The sequence below is a fragment of the Mirounga leonina genome, unplaced genomic scaffold (genome assembly GCF_011800145.1).
Source record: "Mirounga leonina isolate KUSES-001 unplaced genomic scaffold, KU_Mleo_1.0 Mir_174, whole genome shotgun sequence".
Lineage (NCBI taxonomy): Eukaryota > Metazoa > Chordata > Mammalia > Carnivora > Phocidae > Mirounga > Mirounga leonina.
The window spans coordinates 46,291,463-46,313,786 of NW_023270451.1; the positions used below are offsets into that span (position 1 = coordinate 46,291,463).

Below are 22,324 nucleotides of genomic sequence, written 5' to 3' on the forward strand. Positions count from 1 at the left end.
GAAGGAAGGAAGGAAGGAAGGAAGGAAGGAAGGAAGGAAGGAAGGAAAGGAAGAAAAGGAAGAAAAGGAAGAAAAAGGAAGGAAGGAAGGAAGGAAGGAAGGAAGGAAGGAAGGAAAGAAGGAAATGCGTTCACGTGTTAAGTACTACTCAGGAAAATAAAATAGCAAGCCCTGGCAATTATAAATGAAAGGCAACATTGGCTACAAGACACTTCCTGATTTCATAGATGTTAAAATGCGAAAAAATGTGTGCTTTAAAACTGATGAAATACCATAAATAATGTACGTAGAAAAATGACGTAAATTAGGAGTTTAATGATTAGAGGGGAAAACTATTCGTCTAATGGTTACTTACTTAGTTGATCTTAATTATCTCACTTCTTCCACTGACATCTTAAATTAAGATTGACCACTGGCTACAAACCAGTTTAAATTGGGGACTTTTTTACTAAAAACAAAAACAAAAAACTAGGTATATCATTGAAATTTCCTCCTCCAAGTTTATTTATTTTTTTAAATATAAAAGTTCCATGATCCCCAAATCTCTGAAGATGTTTGCCAATAAACTGAATATAAGTATCTCTGTTTATCTCTGTTTATAGTAGGGCAGAATCAAGAAAAGGCAAGAACTTGGGGTGCCCGGTTGGCTCAGTTGGTAGAGCATGTGATTCGATCTTGGGGTTGTGAGTTCTAGGCCCACACTGGGTGTAGAGATTACTTAAAAATAAGATCTTGACAAAGGAAGAAAGAAAAGAAGGAAGGAAGGAAGGAAGGAAGGAAGGAAGGAAGGAAGGAAGGAAGGAAGGAAGGAAGGAAAAAGAAAGGAAAGAAAAGAAAAACAAGAAAAGGAAAGGAAAGAAAAAAAGAAAAGAAAAGAAAAAAGAAAAGAAAAGAAGAGGCAAGAACTTAAGAAATACAGCCGGCATGAGATGTCAGATCCCCCTGATGTTTCATCTTGCCCAGGGCATAGTGGGAGGCCTGGCACTAACTCTGGTGTTGTCAGTAACTGTATTATTAAAAGCTTCACTTCCCAGAAATGAGACAACCATGACCCTTCCACCTCTGAATCAAGTAGGTGAAGCGTAAAGGCACAGACAGGAGGTGCAAAGCTGGAGGAAAGAAGGGCTAGCACATCAGAAATGCACAGTTCCCATTTGCCAGGTCCTTTATCTTCAGCGAAGGTTTTAATAATAATGGAATAGCCTCTTAGAAGTTTAATTGAGCCTTCATTTTTACAAGGCTCTTTATGATCTATCATATTTTAAACTCAGTAACCTGTGTGGGAGCAAGGCTGGTGTTCATCTGAGCTTTGCAGGTGAAGAATCTGGGCCACAGAGTGATCAAGCACCGTGGTTTGGGGGCACAGCTGGTTAGAAGAGGTCAGAGGAACTTGAAGCCCAGCATCCCATCAGCCCTCTGCATACTGGTCATAGCCACGATGAGACCACTAAATGCAGAGTTCAGAGAAGCCAAGAGTCATACTGAAAAAATGTGGAAGCTAGAACAGGACCAGCAACTGGTAACCTGAAGGTCATGGTGAGGGTGGCAAGGAGAAGAACTGTGGCAAGATGAAAAGAAATGGAAGAGGAGAGAGAAGAATGTTCGCAACTGGAGGGAAAAATCCCAGAACAGTTCGTGCAATCTTGGTATGACGCAGAGTGGTGCATTCGTTCCTAGGGCAGCTATACCAAATTACCACAAACTTGGTGGGTTCAAACAGAAATTTATTCTCTCATGGTTCTGGAGGCTGGAAATCTGAATTCAAGGTGTGTCGACAAGGTCATTCTCTCTCTGAAGGGTCTAGAGAAGAATCCTCCCTTGCCTCTTCCTAGCTGTAGATGGCTCCCAGAAATTCTCAATATTCCTTGGCTTGTGGTGACAGCCTTCCATTCTCTGCTTCTGTCTCCACATGACCACTTTTCCTTGTGGAGGGAAAGCTTTTCTCTTTCTGTAAGGACATAGGACCCATCCTAATCCAGTATGACCTCACTTTTACTAATTATATCTACAAAAACCCTATTTCTAAATAAAGGATGCATTCTAAAATGAGATTTCAGGGACGCCTGGGTGGCTCAGTCAGTTAAGCATCTGCCTTCAGCTCGGGTCATGATCTCGGGGTCCTAGGATCGAGTCCCACATCAGGCTCTCTGCTTGGAGGGGAGTCTACTTCTCCCTCTGCCCCTCACCCCACTTGTGCTCACTCTCTCTCTCTCTCTCAAATAAATAAATAAAACCTTTAAAAGTCTTTAAAAAAATAAAATGAGATTTCAGATACAGAAATTAAATTCAACCCACTACAAGTAGAATTTATTCTAAGGCTAGATTCCCTCATTGGTCACTCCTGAGGTCTTCATACAATGAAGTAGCAACAAGATCCAAGTGCCTGCTCAGCTTACAGGTGACACAGTACCTCCCATAGAAAGCATTCCAGTGGGCCTCCCGGTCTTGGACTGAGTCCCAGATAAAATGGGGTGGGGGAGGTGGCATAAGGCTTCAGGGGTCCTATTGCTGAATTCCTTCTGAATTTAGAGATGGCCAAGATGGGGTGTTGGCCTTTTATGGTGACTCTTTGGCATTCATGCTGCTCTGTGGCTACCTAAAGTCTCATTTTTATTAAACTGGAATCTGGCTGGCCCATTTCCCATTGTGCTCAGTACCATCATGCTAGATAAAGCCCTTCACCCTTGGCATGTCAGCCTCTTCATCAGTAGAACTGGGAGGGGAGAAATGAATACACACAAAGGGCACACAGCCTAGGTACTTTACCTATGTTATCTCACTTACCCGAACCATCTCCCAAGGCAAATATTACTAACTTTTGCAAGGAGGAAAATGAGACTCAGAAAGGTTAAGTAACTTGCCCAAAGTAGCCCATTTAGTAGGTAAGGGGGTCAAGATTTGAATTCAGATCCTGACTCTGGAGCCACACTGCCACTCCAAAGGCCCAGGATCATTTACTCTATGTGTTATGCATGGGAGCCCCCAGGAGGAAAGCAAGCCCTGCACCAATCCCCCTGCGAGAAAAGTCAAAGTGTGAGCATCGTGGCTGAGTTCACTGGCGTTTGCTTCTCTCTCCAGGTCATCTGGTTCTGGTGCACCTGCCTTCAGAGCCAGGACACAGTCCTCCAGAACTGAAATTTTTTAGAGTAGAACTAATTTTTATGTCAATTGAGTAGTGTCTATGGAAATGTAAAATGACCATATCTGGATCTTAAAATAAAAAAGATACATCATATAATTCCTCTGGAAAGCCACATGAAGGTCGGCTTTCAAAAAGGATGCCCTCTCACTGTCTGCCCTGCCTTCTGACAAATATTTGGCCATCTTAGCTGAGTGGTCTGGCAGTCATCCTAAATATCTCCAGAGCATTGTCTGCTCAAGGCACATGCGTGACTTACAGGGAAGACCCTTATGGGCATCCTTCAATTTCTTTAGCTTTTCCCTTTCTGAGAACCACCACCACTGGTGCAGATCCTCATAGTGGTCACCAACATCATAAGCAAACACAAGTTTGATTCTCAGTTTGTGCTCACTGAGGATCCGTGGACCTTCCATAACCACAAACACAATAGGACAGTCAGAACCTCTTTGGGCTCAATTGGGGTGCTAAATGGTATGTGGTCATGGATGTGAAGGTCTGTCTTCTCAGGCTGCTGATTCTTCTTAATCCCAGATTCCATATTAAGAAAGTCTGGGGAGAGGAGCTGGTTCTTCTCAGGCTGCTGATTCTTCTTAATCCCAGATTCCATATAAGAAAGCCTGGGGAGAGGAGCTGGTTCTCAACAAGCCCATTCCCACCACTGAAGAACAAATTAGACTTTGCACCATTGCCCTGTGAGAGCGCATTGGAGTTACCCTGCTGGGACAGACACCTACACGAATGCATGTGTCACTGGAAAGCTTTATATAATGTGCCCTTGTTTATAACACAGCAAAGCATAACTGTGAGGGGAAAAAACCAGATCCAATGTCTACAGCAAAAAAAAAAAAGTTTTTGTCAAAGATCAGCTTGGAGCCATTGATTACTTGAGGGGTGGTTAATTCATTTGTCCTTTTAATATTTAGATATTTCTTCTCCAATCCCCAGAGAGGTCCTTGAAGGATAAAGTTACATCTTTCCAGAGGAATTTATTAAATAAGAACTTACAAGATCAAATTCTAAAATCTGTGGCCTATAAGATGAGGTCGATGTAAATCCAGTTAAACATAATAGATGCTCCCTTAATGCTTATCAAACAAAAGCATTCAGAGCAAAGAACTGTGCTAGTAGAGGGGCTCCTGGGTGGCTCAGTCGGTTGAGCATCTGACCTTGATTTCAGGCCAGGTCATGATCTCAGGGTCGTGAGATCGAGCCCCATATTGGGCTCCCACTGGGCGTGCAGCCTGCTTGGGATTATCTCTCCCTCTGCACTCTCTCTCTCTCTAAAAAAAAAAAAAAGAAAAGAAAAAAAAGAAAAGAAAGCACTGTGCTAGTGGAGAATACAAAGACATAGAGTGCATGGCTCCTGCTCTCACTTATGTCATTCTGACTTCCCAGGACCGTTGCAATCTGAATACAATCTGTGCCAATGTTTCACAAGACCCTCTTGTCTTATCCGCTTTCATTGCTATCCTGATGCTTCACCTTTCTTCATCTAATGTCTCCTGTCTTAAAGTCTTTCCTGTTCTGTTCTCCTCTTGCCTTCTTTTGAGCTGTGCCTTGGGTCTCATATTCTCTATAAGGCCCTTCCTGACACCTGCCCTAAGAGCCTCAAGTTTTCTTCCGCACACCAGTTACATCCATGATGGGTTCTACCCATATGGCACTTGGTCCATGCTGCCTCAAATTATTAGGGATATGAGCGGCCTCACTAACAAAATTGTAAATCCCACTGAGGTAGGAATGATCTCTAATACATATGATTTCCCCAAAGTTAGTCAACAAAAGATCTCAGTAAAACTGGTCCATAATGAAGCTGATGTAAATCAGACTGGGAAATCTTCAAAGAAGAGCAACTTGAGCTAGTCAAAGAGTGATACGGGTTTGAAAAAAAACAAAGAGGCAAAGGAAGACAATGTCACTTGGTTCAAGGAGCTTGAACAAAGGCACAGAATGAAAAGAAAACCAAATGTGTGCAAGAAAGCATATAGAAGGCGGTCGGACTAGAGAAATGGTTTCAGGCTGGGGAACAAAGGTGGAAATTTTTCTCATAAATAGGGTGTTGTCTGGTTATAAACGCCTTAAAATCCAGAAAGAGGCAATCGCACTTGATGTATGAAGATCATCTCAGGTTCCAGTCAAAGGAGAGGCAGTTGTAACTGGGGTTTGTGTTGAGGAGAATTGCGAGACTGTATCTTTGTTCACCTGAACAGAAGGTCATGAATAATTAGTGATAGCGGCCATCGGTGCATTGCTGGGGAATGGAACCAGGCATGTTACACACTTGCCATCTCTATTAGAGTGAGTTATGAATGGTTTCTAAGAAGAGAGATGACAGATTCCAGTGTTTCTCCTGGCGAGAGGAAGATGGTGCACACCTTGGGAAGATGCTGTTGTGAACTCAGGCTTGAGGTCACAAGGGCTTGGGCTCAGCGCTGGAAGAGAGAGGAGGAGTCCGCTGCATCCGGAAAATAAGCAGATATGTGAGTGGAGAAGAGCAGAGCATTACAACTGGCTTTAAGATTCTGAGCATGAGTGTCAGGGAGAACGAAGAAATCTTTTATTTTGTAAGAATATAGATTGTTATCATGTGCAAACTGAGACAAATAAGCCCTGCCGACGGCTTCTACTCCGAGTCTTGGTCACGCAGGAGTTAAATATACCGAAAGCTGCAGAATGCTATTATTTTAGAGCCCTGTGAAAATGTAATTTGATTAGTCTATTGGACGATATTCCAAAGAACCAAATGTCTTCCATGAATCAGTCAGAAATGCTTAGGAAAACCAAAATAAAAAATGCTTTCTAAGCCAATAAAGGTGCTAATTAGTGCCTTCTGCATATCTCGCTACATCTTCTCCAGTAATACATTTTGCAGGGTTAAGTGCGGTGGGTGCTGCTTCAGATGGCAGAAGTCCACCTAACAGTAGGGAGGGCGGTTGGAGACTCAAGTATCTAAAAGGGAGTCAGAACTGGCATTTTAACCCATGCAATGGGATGTAGTGAGTACAGCAGAGAACTTTTTTCCTTGCTTTAATTCTCTTCCAAAGCACCCCTTATAAGCCTTAGGGATGGGAGGACCTTATTATTTTTTTTCCTCCCTCAATCCACCATTGCTTTTAAAGCGTAAAATCTGGTTTTAAAAGCCTAATAAGGGTATCTTAGAAGGAAAAAATAGATTGGGGAAAATAGCAAGACGAAGCCACTAGAGAAGCGAGAAGGACGTAAGGAGATCCTAGCAGGCAGGGCCTCATGGGATGGATACAGGAACATCCATAGATGAACCACCTTCTGCCTGGGGCAGACTGGAGCATGATGCCTACAGAAGCTTGAGTAAATGCAGGGTAACAGGAGCAGTTTGTCCCATGGTGGCATTCCCTCAGTGTCAAATTCTTGTGGTCAGAAGTAGCAGACTCAAATGCTCCCGGGAGCCAGGCAGGTAACCGCTAATGAACCAAGTGAGTAGGATGGAGACTGCAGAGGTTTGCAGCACAATGGGCTCTGACACATTGCTCCCTGAAGAGATCTGGGCCAATGCTGCTGTATCTTCTGAATTGTAAGGAAATTCTAGGAACCCCAGGGCTGGCGAGAACTGGGCCACTGGCTGGTGCCTCTGGGTTCAGGTTCATTACTGAAAACGGGCAAAGGGAACAAGGACCTAACCCTGACAAGCCCAAGAAGTTTATCTTACAAATTAGCAAAGTGGAAAAAAAACAACAACAACTGAACTAAACTAAAACCCAACAAACCCTCCAACAGGCAAGGAATAATAATTTCAGACTGTCCTGTGAGACTCTAAATGGCTTGGTCCCAGTGCTGGAAAAGCACATCATGGATTTATGTTTTTCACTCCCTATGACTCTTGTGTGACAGAGTTCCATTTGTTTTTGTAGGGCAGATATTTATCGCAACCACACTCTTGCTACCTTTTAAAATTGTAGTTGTGTATTCTGGGCTTAGTTAAGAACTCACCGTATGCTCACACCTCCGTGATAGGCTTCGAGGCTTCATCTTTCTAGACCAGTGTTCCTGCCCCATTCAGCAGGGTCACTGAGACTTTGAAAAAACAGCTGGTGGGGCGCCTGGGTGGCTCAGATGGTTGAGCCTCTGCCTTCGGCTCAGGTCATGATTCCAGGGTCCTGGGATCGAGCCCCGCACCAGGCTCCTTGCTTGGCAGGGAACCTGCTTCTCCCTCTCCCTCTGCTGTTCCCCCTGCTTGTGCTCTCTCACTTTCTCTGTCAAATAAATAAATAAAATCTTCAAAAAGAAAAGAAAGAAAAAACAGCTGGAAACTACACGTATTCTAATCTCCACCCCAAAATTTGGCACTCGAAGGCAAGTTCACAGATACCTAGAGATCTATTCGTAGTCTCCTACCCAGACAAAAACTCTGAAGGGCTGAAGAGCCCTTTATTATTTTCAACCCTTTTTTTTTTAATATGTTTCAATCATTTAGGTTTGTTTTTCCAAAATTTCTCCCCACCTGCATATATTTCTTGTGATGAGAAACTTGACTTTCTCATGGAAGTGCTGGGTGGTGAGTCTTCCAGTTTTATACAAGTCACACATTCGCCCCCAGGAAAGCCACTGTGAGAGGAAATGAGAAGGCTGGTGAACTTCCGGAGGAACTGGCCCCTGTTCTGAACGTTTCTCTCTGCAGACGCCTGCTGCAGCGTTACATCGTGACACACAGATCCTTCAGGTGGCCACGGCTCGTTCAGGAGCCTCCCAACATTTAGCTCTTCTCATCTGTCCTCAGCACCACTAACCAGGCAAATGGACCTTCAGCATCATCTCTCGCACATTTATTTGTTTGCTCAAAATCCATGGCCCAACACATACCTATAAACTCTTCTTTCTGGTTTTCAAATAAGCTACAGGACATTGTGTTGGCAGTGTGGTGTTTTGAAAAGAAACAACAGCAACAAATAAAAATAAGCTGTGGCCTCCTGCTGGTCTCAGTTTGCCTCTCTGTTAAGGGGGATTCGTAATACCTATTCCATAGATTTGTTGTATGAATTAAAAGGGGTGGTGCATGCAACGTGCTTAGCACATTGCCTCCTGTAAACTTAATGCTAAGTAAATAGTAACTGTAATTGCTGTAATCAGTCATCGAGGTAATGATACATTCCTAGATCTGCTATTTTTGACTATGTGATCACGGGCTCATTACTCAACTCCTGTGAGTCTGTTTCCTCATCTGAAAAATCAGGATAGGTCCTAAATTTAAGACTGTCATAAGGATTAGCAGATACAAATGCATGGCAGACGGTCCACAAATGCAGGGTCCTTCGTGTATTCTTTTGCCTGTCCCCACCCTTGCTCCTCCACCTTGTGGACCACGAGTGAGTATTCCAAAATGCCCTATGATCTCATCAGACTTGCTACAGACACTCTTCGCGCTTGGCCACACCTCTTTTCCATCCATCAAATTCTACCTGTTCTTAAAAATCTAAGACAAGTGCCGGTTTCTCCGTGAAACCTTTGCTGACTACATCCTTTGCCACCGACTTCCCTCTTGACTGAACAAGTACATTTCTTCAAGTGGTTGTCACACAATTTAGCCATTAATTACATTCTGTCTTGTTCGCTACAGAGATGCCTTGTACCTCATGTCAATACCATCTCAGATATGAAAATCAATCCCCTCTTCATTCATTTGAGGACCAGAAAATCTTCTATGTGCTTAAAGGAAATTAAGCTCATCTCCTCTTTTCTTTGTTGCAGTTTCTTTGCATGAACAAGGAATGGTGCACATGACAGTGAAGGACTACATGAGGTAGGTGGCGGGACCCACATGGCTCCACTCCAGTATTTTACAACCACATCTTTCATAAATGAAATGGAAGTGAGGAGACTCCTTAATACTGCCGGGGAGCTTGGGATCTTGTCACTGGTTTAGCCACAGCACCTAGAATGCTTTCACGAGCCTTGAGAGAAATAGAGGTTCTTTCAACGTCATAAAGGAGTGAACCAATTCAATCAACAAATGCTGGTGTGGGGTGTGGGCAAAGAATTTAATTAAAACATATACATAAAAGGCATTTTACTATAACACAACGGTTCGGAAGAACCGGTTCATAAAATAGTTGCGTTCGTATTCTCACCTTGTCAATATTATTCATCGCCATGCTGTTCACTGGGCAATAATACAGTTGACCTTTAAACAACATGGCTTTGAATGTGTGGGTCCACCTATATGCAGACATTTTTAAAATTCAAGTATAATTACCATACAGGGCTGGTTTCAGGTGTACAATGTAACAATTTAACCGTTCTATACATTTCTCAGTGCTCATCAAGATAAGTGTACTCTTAATTCTATTTCACCCATCCCAGCATCCACTTCCCCTCTGGCAACCACCAGTTTGTTCTCTATATTTAAGAGTCTGGGGCTTTATGTTTATCTCTTTTTTCTTTGTTTGTTTATTTGTTTTGTGTCTTCAATCCACATCTGAGTGAAATCACATGGTATTTGTCCTTCTCCAACTGACTTATTTCACTAGGCAGATTTTTTATAAGTACAATACAGTACTATAAATGTGTTTTCCTTTTGATTTTCTTAATATCATTTTCTTTTCTCTAGCTTACTTTACTGTATAACACAATATACTATATATGACCTACAAAATATGTGCTAATTGACTCTTACGGTAAGGTTTTCAGTCAACAGTAGGTTATTAGTAGTTAAGTATTAGGGGAGTCCAAAGTTATACGTAGATTTTTGACTGTGTCGGGGGTCAGTGCCCCTAGCCCCCATGTTGTTCAAGGGTCAACTATGCATAAGATTTCCAATGTTACAGGTAGAAAGCAGCGAGAGTCTCTAATACGAGGGTAGACTAGGTCTCAAGGTAGTGCCCAGCAGTGGCAACAGCATCACCTCAGAACTTAATAGCATTGCCAATTTTTGAGGCCCATCCCAGACATTTGGAGTCAGGAAATCTGGAGGTAGGGTTCAGAGATCTGTGTTTTTACAAGCCCCTCAGATGATTCTGAGAAACACTCTGGTTTAAGAACCACTGGCGGGCACCTGGGTGGTTCAGTTGGTTAAGCGACTGCCTTCGGCTCAGGTCATGATCCTGGAGTCCCTGGATCGAATCCCACATCGGGCTCCCTGCTCTGCAGGGAGTCTACTTCTCCCTCTGACCCTCCCCCCTCTCATGTACTCTCTCTGATTCTCTCTCTCTCAAATAAATAAATAAAATCTTTAAAAAAAAAAAAAGAACCACTGGCATAGACTGTGAGCTTTTTAGGTTGGGAACTCTGTTCCCATACCTCAGCCACCCTTGCATTTTCAAGATAATCTCAACTCGTTGAAAACCAAATATTCAATAGTGTCTCCCTCTGACTCCCACCAAGTCACAAGTAAAACGCTACTTTGTCATAGTTTTCCCCTTTTAGCAGATTAGCTATTTTTGCTGCTCACGGAATCAGAGAGCTCTAAAGGACCCCAGAAATGTCTTAGGCAACTTTCTCATTTTGTTGAAGAGGAAAATGAAAGCCAAGGTCAGTGACTCACTCCTGCTCTCATGGCTTGGTTAGAACCATGACTATACATACAGGGATTCTCCTGGATCCAAGGCCAGGGCAGTTTCTGGGTGGCTCTGCCAAACATTACAAAGTAAGGTGTGATCCTCAAACCCAGAATGAAAAAGAAATATGGCAGGCTTAAAACAAACTGAGGGGAGGCAATAAATAAAAGGATATCTTCTGCGTCTCTGGGGCTCCCAGCAAACTCAACCGTCTGTTAAAACCAGAGTCTTTATTATTCAGAAACATACACTTTTTCCACCTTAACGCAGAGAAGCAATTGAACAAAGAGGCAAGGACCAGCTATTCTGACTAAATGTGGGACAAGGACTAAGGTAAATTCAAGATAACTTGGTCTCCTAGCGAAACTTGATATCTACATGGTGTTCTTTGATTAATTTCAATCTTGGGCCAACTGGTTGTTCTGACTGATGAGGCTAGATGTACTGATGCTATAACTGAGCTCTATAAAGCTGAACTATATTACAACAGGGTTTCATTCTGTTTGGAAGTACTTTCAAATGACTTGCAATGCAGGCCTATTTGGATAGAGTGACACTCTTTTTTGTGGTAGTAGAGGAGTCGGTTACTCCTTGTTGCACATGGATGGCCACAGGAGCCCTGGAGACAGCATTTGGAGATTGTTAACCCTGCGATATGGAATCCTTCACCATTATGGGAATTAATACAGAGTCACTTCAGTGACTGCTCGCCATACCTCTTTCATCACACAATTTTAACTTCTTTGGAAAGTTGGTGCTTAACAGAGCTGTGTTCCTGAAAGGTTCCCCAATGATTTGCCATCTGTCAAAAGTGAGACATTCTGTCACCTTTATAATGAGCACTAGCGGGCACCTAACACTTAAATTCTCACACCTTCTGTAACACAACGCTCTTGAAAAGAGGAGCAGCTTCTCCACTGCATGCTCTCTCTTTTTCAAAGGTGTGGCCATTATGGGATTATTAGAAATGAGGAGGAAATGGAAATGTTTGTTCTGGAAGGGAAAGATCCACAATGATCTTCCAGGGGACTATCTAAATCAACACAACTCATCGTTGGTATTTTCCTCCGACTGTAGATCTCTGCATCTGTTTTCAGAAACTCTTACCCTTTCCAGAGGGACCAGTTTCAACTCTTGCCATTCTGCTGCAAGTATACCACAAAGGTATGTGATTTCCAGGCACTTGTCATCCAGAGAAATCATTCGGTGTGACAATGGATTTCATGAAATTATAAATAGGCACTAGAGAAATAACTTGTTGAATGAATGGATGAGAGAATAAATAAAGGATTTTCAAGTCTCCAACTTGCAAGAACAATGTAAAAGAGTCAGTGAAATCAAACTAAATATCTGTTGAACTAAATTTGGAGATGGCCAAACAAACTACTGGCCAACACATTTTATGGAATTCTACACAGTGATAAAAGGAATAGGCAGAGAGAACTATATACATGAACTTAGAATGATCTTCGAGTCATATTTTTCAGGGGAAAAAAGCAAGATGCAGAAAGATACATAGAGTATGCTACTATTTATAGAGCGAACCAGTTACAACTAGAAAGCATATATATAACAGAAAAATATATAGAAGGATACATATAAATTTAGTAGGAAGGGAGTCAGGATTGGTGGGGGTAATGGCTAAGAGGAAAGAGAGCTTTATGTATAATATAATAATTTTTTAACAAGGTGAATGTATTTTAGGTATTTCTTGCATAATTAAATATAAATAAGAGTTAATGGTATTAAAAATATGTTTAGTGACAAATCAATCAATAAATACATTCTTGGACATGAGGTTCTGAACCTCTGGAAGGCAGAACTATGTCCTTGGTCCTTTTTGTGCCATGGGTGCCTAGCAGAGAGCCTGGAACGTGACAGATGTTCCATAAATATTTGTATAAATGGGCAGGATAAAAATTTGTACAGTGAGGTCAATACGACCACAGATTAAATCTTTCATGTGCAATTTAGATTTCTCACAAGAATTTTTTTCTCCCTTGAAATTTTTTTATTTAAAGGTATCAAGTGATTGGTACCCCTGGTCTCCAGTTATTTCCAATGATTAGGATATCCAAGCTGAGACATTTAAGCCCTGCAGTAAGAGTTTTTGGCTTATCTTTTCTTCCTTGATCGAATCAGGAGGCAAAGCACCAGATCTCTATGTCACATAAGAAAGTGTGAATGCGATGTTGGGTAATGTGTGGTAAGTGGGCCAGCCCAAGGAGACTACAGGTGGCTGTTGTTAAATATGTGAATGGCTAAATAAATGAATTGTAATTAATCCAATTTAAATGATGAAGTCATGAAAATAGATCATCCAAACTATCTCAAATAAGCTCCTTAGTGTTGCATGGAAAGTAGAGGCAAACGGGAACTTGGAACAAAAGAGCCTAGCAAACCTAGGAAAACCTTATCAAAAGTTCTGCTTCCCACACTGTCCATGAGTTTTAAAAGCAGTAGTCAATAGCACCAGTCACCAAGGAGAAGGGCAGTAATTGGGAAGTAGCTGGTATACATAAATATAATTTCCAGATAACCAAAGTTTATTATTTTAAGTGCCAAAACTGAGTCAAACAGTTTAAAGAAACCACTTATTTCTCACCCACGTCCAAAAAAAAAAAAATACAGAACATATTTTAATCCTACTTAGGGACTGAAAATCATTACTTGTAAGTATCAGTCCTTGGAGTCTGCCTTTAGTGATTTCCATCAACAGATCTGTGTAGCTGACAATGCTTCCAGACTGGTTCTTTTTAAAAACATTCTTTTTTGAGTTCCACTGTTTACAGGGTTTTGCTTTTTTTCTTCTCTTTCACATTGCCATGAACTACCATTTCTTTGTGGTTATCAGTGTATTACTTCTGGCTTCTGACCCACAATCTCTCTGCCCCATCTAACTTAACATTTGCCTGTTATGAAATGGAAAGTCAGATAAATAAACTCACTGGTCTTGCACAGAAAGTACAGACAAGCAGTCCCTGAGTGGGAGTGATGGACTATCCTTTAAGTAAGTATGTATGAGCTCTGGTAGATGCACCATCTATTTGCCTATTTAGATTTCTTTCACTCAATTTCTGAAAGATTGGGGTGGGGAGGCAAGGTGACTAGAAAAAAAAAAAAACAGATTTTGTTAAGTGAACTGTTACTGGATAAAGATATTAATATTTTTACCACAGCATTCCTGAATGGCTGGAATTTTGGGAAGAAGATCCAGTGGAGATTCTCTTGGATCTGGGGTTTGGTACAGATGAGCCAGACATCTGTACACAAATCCCAGCCAGATTCCTGGGCTGTGGCTCAGCCGCCAGAGGAATCAACATCCGGGTTTTTCTTGAAGCTCAAAAGCAGCGAATGGACATTGAGAACCCTGACTTATACGGTAAGTGAAGGCTGCATGGCTTCCGAATCTCAGCAATGGGGGTGAGCGGCCAGATGAGCCACAGTATCAGGAGGGACTCTCTGGAAGATGTGTGCAGTAGCAATCAGCCCTCTATTGCGGTGGCCTAGAACAGAAATGTGTACATCTTGATCACTCTATGTGTCTGCTGCAGGTTCATGTGTACATTTGGGGGAAAGATCTGCTCCATGTTGTCCTCCTATATGGACTTGGCCCCATCATCTGGAATGTCACTGGTTGCAGTGACAGAGAAAAGGTGGAAATGGAGAATCATACTTGACTCTTACCTCTTTCGGCTCAGAATTTACCCATTGATTTCATTGTCAGATTTCACTGGCCAAAATCAGTCACATGGCCATGCTTAACTCCAAAGGGGTGAGAATGTGCAATCTTACCATATGTCCAGAAAAAAGAAAATGCAGTACCTGTGAACAGCACTAACGTATACCATAACCACATACCCAGGAGGCAGAGGAACCAGGATCTGGCAAAGCTTATCACCAGTCACAAGGTGAAACCTTAATTTCCTCATGTATGAGGCTTAGAACACTTCCTATTCCACCATGAGCTGTAAGTGGTAGGTGTTAAGCTGTCACATTTCCAGATTTGTGGATTAACTATGCCTTACCCTCTTAGTTATCACGCATGCTGCTATTTTCCCCCACCTGGTGCTCAATGGAATACTTTTCTCTAGGACATTACTAGGATGTTCTTGGAGCATGTGTACTATGCTCAAATAATTTGGGGGAAAGATGACTGGGAGTTAAACAGGTTTATGTACTTCAGAATTTGATTTAATATACTGAAGTACACTCTGGGTCTCCTAGAGAGGATGCAGGACAGCATTTTCAAAATCATTTAAATACAAAACCCCTCTTGGAGGAGCATTGAAGAACATCTCCTCCATGGGATAGAGTTTGCGGAATTCTGGACTGGAAAAAATGCCAAAATTCTGTTTCTGAAATTTGTTCTTTAAATAAATTCATGAAAGTCAAGTGAGATAAAGTGTCTTTCTCAATCAAATATCTTAGGTTTTTCACTTTAGCCTCTGTTTCTCCCCCATTTTCATGTGAGTGAAATGGGTCTCAAAATCTCAACAATGCAATTTTTAAAAAAGAGTATGTATCCCTGAAGATATTGCAATGCCATGTCTCTTTACCTTTTAGAGGAAATTAGTATCATTCTTTGTTGTCTCCTCCTGACATAGGGAAATGTGAGGTCTTTGATCAGTTCTTTCTTTGGAGAAAATAAGAGCACTTCTCACTATTTGGGGAGTGTTTGACCTGAGCTGTGATGTAAACATTTTACAGATGAAATTGACACAGGGATTAAAGAAGACCCGGGAAATGGGCCCCTAGTCCTGTGATTGTGCCTCACTCTTATTTCCACCATCAACACCGTGCTAATAATGCACAGTAACTGTTCTCACTCAACACTTACCAGGACACTTCTGATTCAAAAAAACTGAGATGATCAAATGTAAAACAAGCAATAATAAAATTAGTTGGTTGTTCTAAAAACAGAAGGGAAAGTATGTCTCATTCAAAGTCCATAAAAAAAGCTTCAAACTTTTTTTTAAAGATTTTATTTATTTATTTATTTGAGAGAGAGAAACAGCATGAGAGGGGAGAGGGTCAGAGGGAGAAGCAGGCTCCCCGCTGAGCCGGGAGCCCAATGTTGGACTCCATCCCAGGACTCCGGGATCATGACATGAGCCGAAAGCAGTCGCTGAACCAACTGAGCCACCCAGGTGCCCAAAAAAGCTTCAAACTTAAAGGGATGAGAATCAGTTGCTTCATTGCTCAGTCTCCCCAAAGGCAAAAACAAACAAAAACCAAAACAATAAGAAAACACTCCCACTCCTCTAATACCACAAGATTGTGTTCTTTGAATTGACTCAACCAGTTAAATGGATAGATTTTTCAATTAGTAATAATCGCACCTTGGATAAACCTCATTGGCTACGATACTGCCACTGGGCAAAGCTAAATGGATAGATTTTTATCTTAGTCTAACAATTCTGCGATAGGATGGATGTTAAGACAATCATAAAAGTACAATTATGATTTAGTCATACCCTTGGGCTCACAAAAAAAAAAAAAGATTTAGTTTCAACAAAAGCTGAATTTAGGGGGAAAATGTCATCAGAACGCTTCTGAAAATATTCAGAACCCAAGAGTTCCTCTTGGTCTTAAAAAAATGTCACGATCTTCTGTGAAAAGTCCATCACAGTTTTTAAAGTAGAAGGATTGGTAGTCACTATCTTCCCTTTTCTGGTGAAGGGAGCAGGTAGGCACAAGGATATGCTCATGGGAAAGTCAGTAGCATTGCTGTGCTGGTGCAAACAACAGAACAGAGGACAGTGTCCTTACCCACCAACGTGGCCTTTGACCACTGCTGAGCTATGCAACCCAGCATGCTATCAATGGGGTTGAGAAAAGGCTGTGTAATGAAAACAAAGTGTTCTGTTTCCATCATTTTGGTTTTATTATCTGGAGATACCAAAACTATTTTTCACCATTTTCTTTCAAAGTGGCAATGTGTCCCCAAATTGCCCTAGCTGCACTAGGTCCCTTCCATACGTTAATGAAGTCAATACTTGCGAATTGCCTAAATGAACCATCCAGAAAGACTTACAAATTGAGGAGCTGGTTCATTTGAAAAGGCAAATGGATTTTCACATTAATGACTGTCTTCTCTTGGATGATTGAGGACAATATATTTCCGTCCTGAGTCTTACACATTTATAACTCTAACTACTGATATTTGTACAACATTGTGCTTTTCACAACAGGTGTGAGAGATACAGAAGATGGGTATTATTACCCTCATTCTCCAGATGAGGAAACTGACCATTTCCTATGTGCTTGGCACAGGCCCTAGGCACCATATTTCTATTAATTCATTTACTATGACATCACCCTTCCAGGGATTGGTTGACCTGGGATTTGGATCCAGGCCTTCTGACTCTATATTCCATAATCTTTGCACACTATTAGGTGACAGTATAGGTGGAGATGGTGGAAGTGATGATTAAGATATCTGCCACCTAAAGCCATGGAAGAATATGCAAGTTCACCTCATATGAAAGAGCTAGGTTCACTCTTTACCATTTAGTTTAATATATAAGATTAAATTAAGATTCATCCTCGCCTATAGTTTTTATGGATTCACACATAAACACTACAGGCATATATGAATGTATATAGTCATGAATATTTAACCAAGTATAAAAGGTGTTCACTTCCCCATGACACAATGGCATCTCCTTCTGTTGGGGAATCACCTCCATAATAACCAGTGGCATGTACTGAGAAAAACTTGAGTTTCAAGAGCTTGTAGTCCTTCCCATCTTGAAAACACATGTGTCACCAACCTTTTCCATTTTGACCATATTCATGCAGTTTCATGGAAAAGACGCAGTCTAAAAATTCTGTGCTCCTTGAATTGTTCAGGTCGTTTCAGACAGCTGGAGATCCTGGACCACGTAGCCAATGCCTTCTCATCTTTGATGAATAATGTTAACATCCTGCCAAACAAAGCTGAAGAGGAAGATAGAGGGGAAAATGTGCAAAGAACCTCAGTGAATGAAGCCAAAGAACATCAAAGAAAAATGGGTGAACTTTTCAAGAGAGCTTCAAAGCAGAGCATTAGGAGAGACTGCAGCCCAAAAGCATCAGAGTCATTGAAGATGAGGGGCAAGTTTTTCATCACCTCTGCAAAATCAGGAGAGTGTGGAGCAGAGTTACCAGTTGTGACAAACAACCATGACCAAAGTCATTTGTCTCCTTCGGCAGAGCACTCATCTCTCCAAGCCTGTGATGATTTGGTACCTTGTCATTCTCCCCGAGGTCTTCCGAGCAAGCAATGGTCTTGCTCATCCACACTGGCCAAGAGGGCTCCTCTTTCCTGTATGTCTGAGAGGTCAGACAAGGATAGAACTCAAAAGGTGAACTCTACTCAAACTAGCAAGCACAAGAGCTTGTCTTGTGTCACAAGTGAAGCACCAGACTCCTTTGAAATGGAAGAGGTCAGTGTTATACCTACATGCTCAACTTCCAAGGGAACAACCCTCCCCAAGGCATTTTCTGCCTCCTACATTCAGTTGACCTCTTAATCTTTCACCCCCTCAGCATTATATCTTATTGTTCCAAACTCCTGGAACAGGAGTCTAGGACATTTAAGGCCATTCTAGCATGCTTCCATCCACTTTCTCACTTTCCTTGTTTTACCGCCTTGGAGGGTGAAACAAGTACTTGCCATTCAATGCAACTTGCCCACCACTTCCACTCTGGGTTCTCACAGCCTTGGCAGGGAGAGCTTATATGACAGAGACTGTACATGTGTGTCGATGACATCTCCCCCGCTGGTCTGTCAGCTCCCCGATGACCAGGTTTTGTCCTCAAGGAGATGTGTCTTGGAAGTATTTCCCCCCATGATGCCTCATGCAGGGCCTTGGATAAAGAACTAGGGACTTGGGTTTGGTTTTGATTTTACAGGACTAGTATTTTATTTGTTTGCTTGCTTTAGAATTTATCGATACTCACACTTGCATTGCACACATATATATTCACCACTCTGTGTACCCAGAGCTCTCCGCGTCAGCCTCATCCCTAGGCCAGTATACCTTTCTGGGGCTGGTCCCACCTTCTTCCGGCGCCCATGCAGTTGATTGTCCGCCTCATTCTATGCCGCTGTGAGCCGACCCCGGGCAAGTATGAATGCACTTGAGGCTGACTTGTTGGGGTAATTCTCCCACTTCTGGCTCTCCCTGGACTGCACTGCGGCACAGCACCCCTTGGCATGGGTCCTGTGGGCTGACTGAAGTTCACGCGTCAGTGGCTGCTTAAACACAGGCGTGAACCATGGGATAGGGAAAAGATTATACTTTTACAGACCCTTTCTCCGCTCATGCCTCTTCACACTGCCTGTTTTCTCCTCTCCACACCCTTCATTTCCCATCCACCCAGGGTCAGACCCTCATAAGCCCATGCACTTCTCTCTCCTGACTGGGAGAAAGACTAATGTCAGTCAAATAGTTAAAGAGCTTTTGTTCAAACAAAACAACAAATATGTATATATATGTATATATATATTTATTCACATATTTTTCAATGTGCTTCTTCATCTTTACCTTCCCTCACTCATGCTAATTTTCACTCTCATTTAGATGACAGCCCCCCGCCATGCACTCCTCAGTCTTTAAAAAAAAAAAAAACATACCCACATTTTCCCACATTTTCACACATTTCTCTTTTCTTTAATATAATGACAAGGAAGAACAAAAGAGCAAAATTTTCCCCTTTATCATGTAAATTATCCAGAAGTGGGGCAGGGTATTTTTATGCAAATCCGAAGGTGGGCCCACCTTTCCTTTGAGCCCTGGACATGCTAGGCGCTCTGATGGGCTCTGGGGGGCAGACTCCGCCCTCACGGGAACCTCTGTGCCCTGGCAGAGATGGGTCCAGAAACCAGTAACACGCAGGGAGAGTGCCAGCTCTGCTGATAAACTTTTATATCACTCTAGACACGTTTGGGATCTCTGGGGAGCAAGAAGAGAGGTTCTGAACCCGCTGGGGGCTAGAGGACCAAGGAATTTGAAGAAAGTAAGGCTTACCCATAGCCCGAAAAGAAGAAGAGGAAGTAGGCGAATATGCCTATTGGTAGCCCTCCCCATCCCACAAAGATACAACAGTTGCCTCAAAATCTGTAGCTGTCAATACTCCTAATATCTATGTATATATATGCTTATATGTGTACATGTCTTATGTCAAAATGATTTCAAGAACCTTAAAGTATTTTGAAAAAACCTTAAAATATTAATCTGAATGTAAACCAGTAGCTTTCAAATGAATAAAAATTACAAATGGAGAAAAGAGCAGACCTTTGGTCTCGTGCCCTGATTTGAAGATAAACTGAGGTGGCACTAAGAAAAATTATTTTCTTTTAATTCAATCTTGCAAAGATTATTTGATTACCAAGCTACTACTCAAAGTTCTATAACGAATATCAAGAAAATCTGCAAACCATTTGTCAGTCTGCTATATCACCTACGGTCCAAACAAGAAATGTCACCATCTCCAGCCTGTTGGCACACCCCACAGGGGCTACTGTTCCCTTACGAAGTTTTTTATGCTTCAGGCTAGACTGACTTAGAGGAAAATAATGTCCATTGGATGCCATCTATATGTGAGAGTACAGAGAGAGATAAATATCATATTCAGCATAAAAAGGCCTGAGGAAAGAATGTCCGTTCTTGCACGGCACACTATCAAATATTCTTAAATGACAATTATTCAAGGAAAAGCTATCTGGTAGTATATGTGGGGGTAGGAAGAAACTCAGATACCAAAATAAAAGAAAACAAACTCACCTGTTTTTAGGCACATAGTAGGTATTCAGTAAATATTTATGAATGAGTAAGTCAACGAGAAAAATATTTGATAATATTAATTTAGTCTGTGGGTGGCACCCATAGAGAAACAGACTATTCTGTTGAACTACATAGCTAACTTTGTTTATGGTGTTCCTTTAATATTTGCCCAGATTTGTGTGTGTGAGAGGCTGTCTGCATATCTAAGGCAGAGAGAGCCCCGAAAACAATATAAAAGAAACTCACTACTTGAATTTTGTTTTTCTAAAATATATACTTAAAAAATATTACATCCTCATCATAGACTGGGAGAAAAATATTTGTTTCACTCGATACCAATGGATGAGTAAATGAGGCTTGGGTAGGTTGCGTCTTAAACAGGAGCTAATGCCAGATTTAATAGTCATTTTTTAATGGCAAATTTAAAAATCCAATTATAAGAAATGAAAAATATGTGTGAAATTGGCAGATTTTCATGGCATTTAAAACACGAGCCAATGTCCTTAAATATCTAGCTATCAGAATTTCAACTGTGTTTGGCCAAAATTTGCCTCCAGATCAATCTATGATGATTTCCCTAACATCCTATTAAAGGCTGAATTTGGCAATATTTGGCTCACTTTTCAAAACTATGGTTCCAAGAAAATTGTGCATAGATTTTTTGTGTGTTTAATTTTACTTAGTAAAACTGAGTCTGTTCCTTTCTTTTTTAATTCCCAAACATATTGAGAATTTAATACTAATGAAGCATCTGCAATTGTAAAGTCAAGGTAGGATGCTTCTTTATATCCACAATAAAGCATTTTAATCTTCTTCCCAGTTCCATACAGGGATCCTGCTCTCTAGAACTCATGTGTGAGAATATTGCCCATGTTATTAAACAATGCCAACCAGCATCCTGATTAGGTGGGAGATATTTCCAAAGTTAATAACTATTTCTTTATTTTTAATTTTTAAAAATTTATTAATAAATTTGGCTCCGGTGGACTAACCGAAGAATACATCTGGTTTTCATTTTAGATTGTTGGGATTTTGTTGTTTGAGGGTTATTTCTCAACAGATGAATACATACTTTACATCGCACTAAATGGGCTTTTCCCTATGATAATAATCAGAGCGAAAGAATCTCCTTATTGTACTTAAAAACTTATATGCTGAACACTGGTTTGAGTTATAAAACCAATAAAAATAATGTTAAGAAGTATGTCTAATTAATTACAAGTATAAAATAACTTCTTTGAAGAAAAGAGATGAAGGATTAAAAAGAAGGAATAGATAGTTCTTCTCACATTGCTGAGCTATATCCTTGTGGTCCTCTATTCCTGAGTTAAAGGTCATCTTTGGCCACATGTACCACAATGTTTAAATGTCCTTTGATTCAGCTTTCACTATTCAGACACCAGTCCAAATAAATAATATGACATGTAGAAAAAGATTTCTGTACAAGGATACTCATCTCACCATTATTACTTTTATTGGCAAAATTCAGAAAACATTCCACCATTAGGAGAACCATTAAGTAAATTAATGTACCTTCTAAATATGGTCTATTGTAAAGTCATTAAAAATGGTGTTTTCAAAGAAATCTTACAAGTGGGAAAAGATTTCCCCTTCTAAGTTTTGAGTGAAAAATTTTGATTACATAACTATATTCAGGAAAAAACATATTAAAAAGGAAACCTGCAAAACACACTCCAAAATATTAACAGTCACTGTTTTCTTACCTTCTTTACTTTTTTATTTATCCAGCTTCTATAGTAACCTATATTATTATTTGTAAAGAAATACTTATTATTTTGTTTTATGCATAATTTTATTCTCAATAGAGTAGTATTTATTAATTTCTGAAAAGAATTTTAAAAATAAATTCTGCCCTATCAGTT

The 22,324-nt window shown here is 40.9% G+C and overlaps 1 protein-coding gene and 1 pseudogene across 1 annotated transcript in view; one reads left to right on the top strand and one right to left on the bottom strand.

Annotated features, from left to right (window-relative positions):
* The window catches only part of ITPRID1 (ITPR interacting domain containing 1), a 77,333-nt gene that overhangs the window by 8,062 nt on the left and 46,947 nt on the right, over positions 1-22,324 (top strand). Inside the window, 4 exon segments of the mRNA XM_035021406.1 lie at positions 8,864-8,915; positions 11,746-11,832; positions 13,848-14,050; positions 17,524-18,098. Coding sequence (XP_034877297.1) covers positions 8,864-8,915; positions 11,746-11,832; positions 13,848-14,050; positions 17,524-18,098 — 917 coding nt within the window.
* Positions 15,941-16,055, bottom strand: LOC118021461 (annotated as a pseudogene).